The following is a 12,061-nucleotide window of genomic DNA, read 5'->3' on the forward strand; positions in this document are numbered from 1 at the left end:
AACGCAACAGGCAAAACAGTGGGTTCCACCGGGCCAAAGTGCTCCGAAGCGTCCAAAAACGCAACAATGGGTCGGAAAGGTTATGGCCTCCGTATTTTGGGAGGCACATGGCATAATATTCGTGGACTATCTTGAAAAAGGCAAAACCATAACCGGAGCATACTATTCATCATTATTGGATCGATTGAAAATCGAAATTGCCGAAAAACGACCGCATTTGAAGAAAAAACCGCTTTATCATCACGACAATGCGCCTGTTCATTCATGCTTAGTTGCACAAGCAAAATTGCATGAAATCGGCTTCAAAATGGTTCCTCAGCCACCGTATTCACCAGACCTGGCCCCCAGCGACTATTACTTGTTCCCTAACCTGAAAAGATGGCTCACCGGTAAGCGTTTTTACTCAAATGAGGAGCTCATAGCTGAAACTGAGGCGTATTTTGGAGACCTTCAGATAGAGTACTTTTCGGATGGTATCAAAAAGTTAGAAAATCGTTGGATTCGCTGTATCGACCTAAAAGGAGAGTATGTTGAAAAATAAAACCGACTTTGGCCAAAAAAACGTCTGCGTGTTTCATTTTTCAGGGACTTATCAGACTGCCTAGTATGACTACCTCATCACTGATGATCAGGTTACGAATTCCGAATACCCTTTTTGGTACATTAGGATTCCCTCCCTTTGTATTCGAAAATGATTGCATCCATGTGACTATGAGTATGAGATTGGGTAATCACGAAAGTTAGTAGATATATACAAAATGAATATGAGAGGAAGAGCCTAATCTCTTATAGATGAGTTAGGTGAGGCTAGAGAATTAGTTATAAGTAATTTTTCAACTTTGGATATGTACTTTTTTTTGAATAAGATTTTGTGACTAAAGGTAGAATTGCCATATTAATGAATTGTGTAGTGCTTGCGGTTATTAAGCTTTTGTACATTTTTTGCGCATTGAGTTTTAAGATTTTGCTCTTTTTTTAGTGGCTACGTAAAGCCTGTCGCTTGATTTATTGAATTAAAAGTTCTTTTTGAGTATTAAGATCTAGCAGGCGCATTGTCAAAAGCAGGCGTTGGCTATTATTTGATTGAATAAAGTAACATTCTCAGAGTATTTGGTTAATAAATCGTCTTTTTTTCCAAATAAGTTTCTTGATCTTGAAAATGCTACTGTATGCTTGGAAATTAATCTGCGTTAATTCAGGATTCAAGTATTTTGTTAAAAATTCGTCTTCTTTGGTTAGGTTTAACTGTTTTTCATTTAAAATTGTAATCTTTTTTGTTTAACAATGAAATATTTTTGTTAAAACACTTTTTTATTGAAAATTGACTTTTTAAAGAAAAATTACATTGTTGCATTTTTGGATCAAAATTGATATATTTTTAGTTGAAAATTAAACTATCCTATGTTAATAAGTTGGTATGTGGTCGCTGAATGTTACTAGCTCTACCGCGAATGTGTTGTCTTAGTCTGTTTACATTAACGATGAGAAAAGTTATACTGTTAAGTTACTGCGATCGTACAGATTTCGGCTGGCTCTCATTCTTTTTTTTAACATTTATTTAATCTTAAAACATGTTAATGAATTCATCCTGTGCTCTTGTTTTTAATTTTTTTTTAAGTCAGACAGCTTTCAAGCTTTCGATGCATATGACTTTTTCAAATTTAAAAGATTTTTGAAACCTTAAGCAATTAAAAATATGCTTTCATCCTTGGCTACTTATTTTTAAAGAAAAACTACGACTGTAACTAATATGTTGTCGTATTTCTGAATGTTTCTTTTTAAAATGATATGGCCGCCTCACATTCTTCAGAAACAATTTTTTTAAATAGAATAATAAACAGTACAAATTAAGAACATTTCGAATTTTATTTTATTTTCGATTCTCAAAAACAATTATGTTCTTCTAATTTGAACTAACAGTACAAAATTATGAATTTTTAGATTTTATTTTATTTTACTTTCAGTTACAGCTTCAAAGAGTATTGTGATCTTAAACAATTGAAAATATAAATTAATCCTGTGCTATTATTTAAAAAAAAAACATTAAAATTAAAATTACTTTTGAAATTTAAACAAGTTTATCAAATGCGTTTGTTCTTGGCTTATAGCTTTACAGGGGGCGACCCATGTAACGGCTTCAAAAAATCGATTTTGTTTTTTGCTTAAATGGAAGCCTGTTTTTCCAAAAATTTGCTTTAAAAGTTTCAGAGTCGCAGGTGCATTCTTTAACCGGTTTCATATTTTTCATAATTGCCCGGAGGATAACTCAAAAAGAACCTGAACTTCAATGATTTTGAAACAAATTTTAATACAAGATATTAACTTTCAAACAGGACATTCTTCCTTATCAAGAAGGATTCATCCCTATCAAGAAGGTGCATTCGAATCGAATCGAATACTGGATTCGAATATAATAAATTGGTCTCAGTGCTTAACGCCGCTTTAACTACAAACTGTTTATGATTATTAAACTGTAAGTTTTTCATGTTTGCATAAGTTTTTACTCTTTTACGGTATAAACCTTCATTAATACCAATAAAGAAAGTATTAGAAAAAATCATGTTTGTTTTTTTCATGCTTAAATTGTTGTTAGGCATTTTCATTTGAAACGTCAGTATTCATGATGTCGACAATTACCTTAATGGGGTACTAAAACATAATAACTGATTTCCACTATCTTAATCTATATTAGCAGAATTTAACTATCAGTTATTTATATTTTACAAATTTAAATTTAGATAGTAAAACACTGTTGTCAAGCTGTCGGATGCCATCTTAATTTGACGTATCAGGTAAAAATGTCTGATAACATTTTTGGAGGAGCTAAAGAGGGGTTAAATTATAATAGAATAAAACCTCTTTAGATAATATTAAAACCTCCATGATCAGAGTGTTTAGAGGTGTAAAGGAGGGTCTATATTTCGACTCGGGATATCACAACAATTTACCTCGGCTTAACTTAGATCGGACTACTTTGACTTTTTGAGTGGGTACACTTGAGCAATAACACCCCATATTTTAATTATTTTAACTATTTTCATAAAAATAATTAATGTTTGTCTATTTTTCAAGGAATAGGCACAATTTGTTTAAAGAATCAACTAAGAATATGTGTCTAAGGACTCTTTTCTACAATGATTTGCAAATCTATTTGAATGATCAATTTCTGTATTTCATCAAATGAAGATTTCGGTCATTTTTCAACGAATAGGCATGTCTTTCCGGAATCACCAAAAATGTATTTCCAATCACTCTTTTCTATGATACATTGAAAATGTACAATTATTATTATTTAAACAGTTTTTATAAAAATATTGAGGGTTTGGCTACTTTTCAAGGAATAGGCACCTTTGTTTACGGAATCAACTAAGAATGTTTTTCCGATGACTCTGTTCTATGTTGCTTTGTGAATTTGCAATGACTAGCATATATTTGAACAATGTTTATAGATATATCCAGAGCTTGGCTACTTTTAAAGAAACAAACACAATCTGTTTACGGAGTCAACTAAGACGTCTTTCAAATTACTCTTTTCTCTGTTGTTATGTAAATTTATACGAATTGATCATTAATTAAAAAAAAAAAAAATTGTAAAAAAATTTAGTGTTTGGCCATTTTTCAACGACTAGCATCAATTTTTTTAATGAATCACCAAGACCAATATTTAAAGTTTGTCTATTTGTCAAGGAACAGGCATTTGTTTCCGGAATCGCTAAGAATTAATTTCCCATAACTCTTTTCCATTTTGCTTTGTAAATTTACAGAAGTGATTAATTATACAGACAATTTCAATAAACAAATTCACAGATTGGCTATTTGTCAACGAATAGGCTATATCTCTTTTCATAATCAACTAAAATTATCTTTCCGATGACGTTTTTCTAAAATACTTGGTAAATTTTCAAGTATTAACTATTATATGAACCATTTTTATAAACAGATTCAGAGTTTAGATACTTGTGAACGAATTAGCTTAAATTCTTTACAGAGTCAACTAAGAAGGTATTTTCGATGACTCTTTCCTACGCCTTTCTTATGTTATTTTAAAAATGAAAATATTCCGTTCATTCGGAATAATATCTATCACGTTGACTTCGATTTTATTCTTGAAATTATTTACAAAGATATTTTTTTTCTGTTCGAGTGGCATGGGATTTATTTTACCAGCAGTGGGCTTATCGTTCAATCACGTATAGATATAAAATTCGAGTTTATATACATACACGGTCGACTAGAGTAATTGCTGCAGAGTCAGAGTTTTTTGTTAATTCATTAACACTCCTGAGACGAGCTTGAGGGTTCGGCGTCTGGACTCGTATTTTAGGTGCTTAGTTAAGTTTTTTTAGGTATTAATTTAAGCGATTAAAAAGTGGCTGTCCCAATTCTTTGTAATGTTTATTGTTAACTGATCTCTTCATTCGTGCTTTGTTTTTCGTAAATCATGGTCGTTTTCTACTTGGCCCACCTCTCTCCTCTGACATGTTTTTTTATTATTTCTGATTATGATTTATAAATTGACTCCTTGTTTGCTATAAACTGCGTTCATTTTTTATCCTTCGATCCTGATTGAGGGGAGAGTATGTACTCTTTGGAGAATCTAGACTTGGCATTATTGTGGTTATTTATCATTTGTATTTCACTTGTAGATGGAGTATTGCCTTTAATTTGAATTTAACGGGACTTCATCTGTTATTTTGCATTAAATTCGTAAAAAAATTGTAAGCATCACGTGCGTTGAGATCATCATTCTGTTTTCTTCCTATATTGACAAATCCCATTTCCGTCTTAAGTGAGTGGCGATATACGGTGAAGTATTATGGTCTTTTCAAAATTTCCGGACGGCAGAAATTAGGCGGGTACAAGCGCGAACTTGAGGAAGGGACTCCAGAAAGCCTTACGTGCAATATAGCTTAAAAGCGACTCGTATCCATGAAAAAATATTTGAACAGGTTCGCGCGACTCACGCCGAAATAATTGTGAAGGAACATTCCGCTACTGGTATTTACATAGTTGATGACGCATCCGCTCAATTTGGAAATGCTTAAGAATCCCGCAAAAACGTGATTTTGCGAACCCCAGATCTATTTAATACGTCAATGATAAATGCTTCTACTCTTGCGCATGGACCGGTGGACAAGGACGGTTCGTACTTGAATTTTTGAAGCGCGAAACTATCCAAGTTAGATCTCTCGATATTTTTAGGTCGTTACGAATATTGGGAGAAATTTTGTGACCTGTTCTCTCTTATTCAGTGACCCGCAGTTAAACAACGTGACAAAGTTTCAGTATTTAAAATTATGTCTCACAGGTTCCGTGGCTGATTTAGTTAAAGACGTGGCTACGACCAAACACAAATTATTTATCAATCTGAGAGTCTTAGAAGGTGCGATTTTCTAGCACTTGTCTTAATATTAATAATCTTATAACTGCCTTCATGCAATTTCCATATTTAAGAAAGCAATCTGCGGAAGATTTGCTTGCGTTTAGCGATTAAGCTCAGTGTATTAAACGCGCGCTGATAAATCTTGAAATGCCTGTAAAGCATTGGGGAATATGTTTTAGATGCTAATTTTGTTTGTCTACTTGGTTTAAATCAATATTATTAAAATATTAATTATTCTTAAGATTATGAAAAAATGTTCTTTAGCTCCGCTGGGATATGATATGACCTGGGCTCATATCCCAGCGGAGGTAGTGAGCATTTTTGTCACAATCTTAAGAATAATCAACATTTTAATAATATTGATGATTTAGACCAAGTAGACAAACAAAATTATCATCTAAAACTATTAATTAACTTCCCTGGTCAAAAAATCTACATCAATAATAAAATTGGAGAATATGGTTGATGTATGTATTGGCCAGCCATCTAGATCCTCAATCTCGTAAGATGTGGCAGGTTGATCTTATAGCGAAGTGTCAAAGATCGTCAGGTTGTCTCTAGAGCTGCTGGAGCCTCAAAAAATATTAATAAATTGGCATGATTTCCCAGTTTTCATGAAAACATAGTTTCTTGAACAGCATCCTAATGTACTTGGTATGATTGCTGCGGAGACACACATCATTCAAAAGTCCGTCCCTACTCAATCAAATCTGGAGAAAATTCCAAACAAGTTTTACATACAAGTGCGGCCCCCATACGCGTGGTAAATCAGCCTTCTTAATGGCCCGCTCAGTGGTGGTGCCCATAAATTTCAATGATGTCAATTCAACCGCAGGTGTACAATGTGCAGAGATAAGCAATATTCGTCGATTCTCCACGCTTCTTCGAAGTATGTAACTTCTATCGCGAATCACAATAAGACCGCTTTCAAATTAATAAGGACTACTTGCTTCCAACTAGTACATTGTCTAACGCGGCAAGTATTTCGACTCCAAGACACGTTTTAATTCTTGCTAAGGCTTAAGTTATGCTTCTCGGTCCTAGAGGAACTCAAGTACGTTTTGATCTATGTCTATTTAAAGACATTAATTTAGCAGACTCTCATTTGTTGGAACCTGACTTGATTGATATTTTAGGGCCCGATGTCTATGGTACCGACTTTCTCAATACCACGTACAGTCTTGCATTGCACCTCTGATAAACTGCAAGAAACGCTTCAACGTTTTTGAGCTGTGAAGGAGGTTGCCCCCCACCACCCTTCAAGAAAATTAAAAGCAGAGGATGAAGCTTGTGAGCAGCTTTTTTAGGATAAGCATTCTCGAACTTCTGATGGACAATAATCTGTTTTAGTTGAGGATTTATTTATTTTGTTAAAAATTCGTCTTTTTCATTCAGTTCAGCTGTTTTTTATTTAAAATAAAAATTTTAACTGGTTGAAAGTTGAACTGCTTTGTTTATGAGATGGGACTTATTACTGAGTAGTGCAAACCAGATTTTTAAAGTCAAATGACAGGTGAGCTTATAATGTAAAATACAACTGAACTGAATTGATTGAATTTGTTAAAAAGAATTTTAAATAATTAAAGAGAATAAAATAAAATTTAAGTGCGTTCAAACAAATTCGAAATAATGAAAAAGAATACAAAAATACAAAGAATTCAAAGGGATTTAGAAAAAGGTTTACACCTAAATTCAGCAGTGGTTAACCCCTCATAAATTATTTATCTTTAAAGGATATACAATAAATCCTTCTAAGAGTTTTTCACAGTAAATAATTGTTTAATTTTAAATATTACGTTTTGTTAATAAATATCTCGAATTATTTTACGTTCACAATTCAGGAACTTGAAGCCTTATAATATGGTGCCTATTTATCTTCATCGTCGTTGTCGTCTGCATACTGGATAACTTTTGAAAGATAAATCGGACTTGATTACGCTTTAGTAGATGGTTATAGGTACCAAAACGAAAGTTTAAGTTTGTTAACCAGCCTCTTTTCCACAACGGTTCTGATTTTCTTGGCTGAAAAAACGACTAACAAGTTTAAATAATAATAGATTTTATTTTTCAGTTAAACTATGCAAGATATGAAAAAATGAACAAACAAAAATTAAAAGAGAAATCCCGGTCCAAGATACAAAAAACTTCAACATAATATAAAAAATTTCGCGTTTGGATATAATTTAATCGAGTACGAAGAGCAAGACACGTGATGAGATTGTATTTCTTAAAGCCGAAGGAGCATTAACAAAAGGAAATTCACAATTAAGAAACTACAGTTGTAAATGATTTGACCTTTAATTTTGAAAGGCATATGAACAATGTGAGAAAGTATACATAAACAATAGGGTGGTCTAAAAATACAAGGCAAAATTGTTTTGCATGCTAAAGGGCAACGATCGCCCCCATTTAATTCCAAAACCGAAAAAAGAAATTCCGTAATTTTTTATTTTTGTTTATTTTAATAGTTGCTGGTTTTGACTTGACGTTTTCCATGTAAAATGCATTAAGAAAAATCAGTTTTTTCAGTTTTTAAAATAATTGTTTAGGGTTTGAAAAAATGTGACGGGTAAGTATGGGGGCCTTTTGAACAGTGTATTGTCGTCTTTGTTTTACTTAAAATTATTAATATTGGTCTAGTGGGATATTTATTATCATTAGTTTATTAATTTTTAATTTTTTAAACAAATGGAATTTATTTAAATAAATTTTTTTATTCCACAATTCGTTTTCCCCCAAAAAATTATTACTATTAGTCTAGTGGAATATTTATTAACATTCGTACATTAATTTTTTATTATTTAAACAAATAGAATTTGTTTAAACAATTTTTTTCCACAATTCTTTTTTTCCTTAAAAATTATTACTATTGGTCTAGTGGAATACTTATCAACATTGTTTAACTTTATTTATTTTTTTAAATTTTAATAAAAATTATTATTTAAATATATCTGATAAATTATTTATTATTAAATTAATTATTAATCAGTCATTAATTATTAGGGGAGACTGGGGTATTATGGACCGCAATTCGATTTTTGCTCAAAACTCGCGAAAAATGACTTTTTAGGAAAATGTCAAAGCTTGATTATGTAGTACGAGAAGTAATCTCTCTTTGGGTCGCGGCAGTTCAGTGAAATTGTATTAAATCATACAAGTTATATCACTTAGCGCAAAAATGGTGTTTTTGCGATTTTGAAAAGTCTCGGGGAATTGCGGACCACTTTTTATATCGATTAAAAATCAAAAGGTGTGGTAGACAAAACTTTATTCTCAATTCAAAATGATGGTGGTGTTTAAGAAAAAAGAAGCTGAAAACATAAATTTTTATCAGTTATTTTATTTTTAAAATCGAAAAAACCAAAAAAATCAAAAAACTATTAGAAATTGCGGAAAAACTTATCCTGTTTTGAAATTTTGCATGAAAAGACACTTATACACATTAAATACACGAAATAGGTTGTCAAATGTCAAGAACTGAGTTGTCCGTAATTCCCCGAAAAAAGTGGTCCATAATTCCCCGAACGCTGTTTTCACAATATGGCAGCATAAGAGTAGCACAATGCAAACTTCATGCAAAATCTCTTGTGTGTTTCGAAGGCATAAGGTTCCACGAATATTATGAACATATTTACATGAGTTGGTTCTCGGAAAATGTGGTAAAAATAAACCAAACACAAAGTGAAAAACAAAATCACGAAGACTCACATTTCTGTTTCCTGTCAAATCGAGATCACGCTGCGTGTAAACAAGTCGAGTGCTGCAGGGAAAATTAACTTAACATGAAGCGAACTGACGCCAGTGATATTGAGTTGTCTACCACTACAAGGAAGAAAAATATTGCGCAGGTCTGCAATTCCTCGTGATCCATAATACTCCAGTCTCCCCTACTAGACCCACAGTACTAATTTTTATATTTTTTTAATTCGAAACGAAATTATTCGAAAAAATTTCACTTGTTTCAATAATTTAAAATGAATGAACTAATGTCAATCAATATTCCAATAGACCAAAAGTGATAATTTTTAATGATAAACAAATATTGAAAGAAAAATTATTTAAACAAATTACATTTGTCTAAACAATTACAAATTAATAAACCAATCTTATTAAATATTCCATCAGACCAATAGTAATAATTTTAAGGGGAGGGGAATTTGTATTAAAATATTTAAACAAATTTCCTTTGTTTAAATAATTAATAATCAATTAACCAATGATAATAATTAAGCCACTAGACCAATAGTAATAGTTTTAAGTAAAAAAATACAAGAATACAGTGCTCAAAAGGTCGATTTCATGATGAACTGATAGTTTTTGTTTTAAGGGTAGTTTTCAGGTACTCGTGAGGGTGGATAGAGATGTCAACCCCATATGTCTGATACATAAAATTCTTTGTTGGATAATTCTCAAGAGGCTACCATACTTTCCGGTCACATTTTTTCAAACCATTATAAATTATTCCAAAAACACAAAAAAGTGATTTTTCCCCACGCATTTTACATGGGGAAACTTCAACTCAAAACCGGCGAGGCAAATACGTTATCGAAAGCGGAGCGGGAGAATAGACAGATGCGTGCCGAAGGCGTGCTCAAACTTGCGAATAAATGAAGATTTTTTGATTTTCAAACGAACGGATAATCATTAAGAAATAAATAATGCAAATTTTTAAAAGTAAAGGATTTTAGAAGTACCCATTGCAAACTCAATGATTGAATACTTGAGAGTGTTTCAAATTTAACTGTTCAATCCCAAAAGAGTTTCAAATCGAACATTAAATTTGAAAAAAATTCCTCTTAAAACATAAGTTCTCTATTATTTTCCGGTTTCCCGGTTTAGGAGCCACCCAGAAATTTAAATGCAATACCTGTACCTATGTCCACATAAATGTCCAGATCGCAGTTCTTGAATCCGAGTTCAGTCACCGTCGAGCCAAACCTGTTCGTTTTACATTTGGGGAAACTCTGTTGAAATAAGCGGTTTAAGTTTACGCAAACTGATTCGTACAGCGTCTCGATTTCAGTTTGACTAAGCGCAATTGCGTTCAAAAATGAGCTCAACTGATCATCAAAACCATTCCCTTGTTCGAAAATTGGCTTGAGATGTTCAAAACTAGTTTCACTCTCTTGTTTCTTCATTCCTTCGACGTGTGCTTTATTATTATTTTTTGGAACCGAGTCTAAAAAAGAAAGATATAAATTAATTAATAGTAATTTTGCAGGCATTAGTTAGACAGGTATCACTTTGAAAACTCCTTTGCAATTTGTAACTTACTATTTTGATACACTGTCCTTGGTTTTACTTCTAATCTCGTTCCATGGAGTTGTAAACTCTTCGCGTTTAACAAAATATCGACAGGTTTACTGCAATAGAATCTTTCCATAAGTATCGTAGAATTAAGTTTATATGATTGGTATAAATTTGAATACTTATATCATTAAAAGCTAAGGCAAACGTGTTTTGAAGAAGCAGAAGAGGAATTCCTTAAATGTGACGCTCCACAAGAAACGGCCCACTTTTTCGATCATAGTTTAGGAAATATTCGCGTTCGATAGGAAAGAATAAATCATTATATGCTCTATCTGGTGATGCTATACCAATATCACGGAAGTTTTTCAAAGTTTTAATTTCAAATGTGCCCCCGTATATCTTTTTTCTACATAGAGGTTTCTTTTTATGACTATAATGTTGGAACTTATCCAGATATATGTCGTCATACGTAAGACTATAGCGACAAAGTGAATCTTTTTCTTACGGAACGTCAGAAATTCTGATCATTCATGACAATGGATTAAGTTTCTGAAAGTTTGGGCTTCTTCAGTTTTCATCGACGCCTCACGTTTAGAATTTGTAAAAGGATAGGTTAATATTTGATATTAAATTTTTTTGGAGTGAAAAAACATTCATGCATTCATTATTTGTTGAAGTCGTAACCATTTTTAATCAATTATCATGATAGATTTCTCTTTAACGAATCGAACGTTATGTAAATCTAATTTTTAAACATTTGTAACGTACTGACTTTCAACTTACAAGGGGAAGGCCTGAGGGTCGAAATGCAAATCAAGGTCGCATGAGAATAATTCGAAACATTATCGAATTTGCGACTCCGTTGCTGTGAGGTTCAAATATTTTTTCAGGAAAATTGTTTTTTTTTTACAAATTGAAAAATCCGCATTGAATTTTTCATAATTTCATCGCTATAAACTGTAATTTAAACACATATTAAATCATCATCGTGATAAATTATACTTTTTTACCAGAAGAATTATTGTCACTTTCCATAATATTTTCGGTTTGGAAATACCTATATTTCACCAAAAAAAAACCACGGAATGATTGAGTTTCTGTGGTTACTGTCTTTCCCAAAATCATGAAAAAAATTAATAATTAGTCATTCTTTATTGATTAATAATAAACTGATACGGAGTCACAAGTCGCAACCAATATTTCCAAAAATTCATATTTTCAAAACCGGGCCCCACTGAAAAAAACCCGCGACATGTGTCGAATGGAATTCGATAATCTTGTGAATTATGATCACACGGACGTCGATTTGAATGTCGGCCCTTAGGCCTTCCCCTAGTTAGAACGATAGTGCTGGAAAAATACGTAAAGAATATAAAGTTCTATATATAATAAAATCAGTACGAGAATAATATGTTGGCAAGCGATCTT

At 32.2% G+C, this 12,061-nt stretch overlaps 1 protein-coding gene across 8 annotated transcripts in view; it reads right to left on the reverse strand.

Annotated features, from left to right (window-relative positions):
- The window catches only part of LOC117174092 (speckle targeted PIP5K1A-regulated poly(A) polymerase-like), a 209,117-nt gene that overhangs the window by 51,479 nt on the left and 145,577 nt on the right, over window positions 1-12,061 (reverse strand). For 7 of the 8 annotated variants that reach the window (XM_033362795.1, XM_033362799.1, XM_033362797.1 and 4 more), the window contains 2 exons: window positions 10,658-10,746; window positions 10,257-10,562 (listed from right to left, as the gene is read on the reverse strand). In XM_033362795.1, the coding sequence (XP_033218686.1) occupies window positions 10,257-10,562; window positions 10,658-10,746 (395 nt within the window). The remainder of the gene's footprint in view (window positions 1-10,256; window positions 10,563-10,657; window positions 10,747-12,061) is intronic. The other variant, XM_033362800.1, reaches the window with a different exon arrangement.

The sequence above is a fragment of the Belonocnema kinseyi genome, chromosome 6 (assembly GCF_010883055.1).
Source record: "Belonocnema kinseyi isolate 2016_QV_RU_SX_M_011 chromosome 6, B_treatae_v1, whole genome shotgun sequence".
In the NCBI taxonomy this organism is placed as follows: domain Eukaryota; kingdom Metazoa; phylum Arthropoda; class Insecta; order Hymenoptera; family Cynipidae; genus Belonocnema; species Belonocnema kinseyi.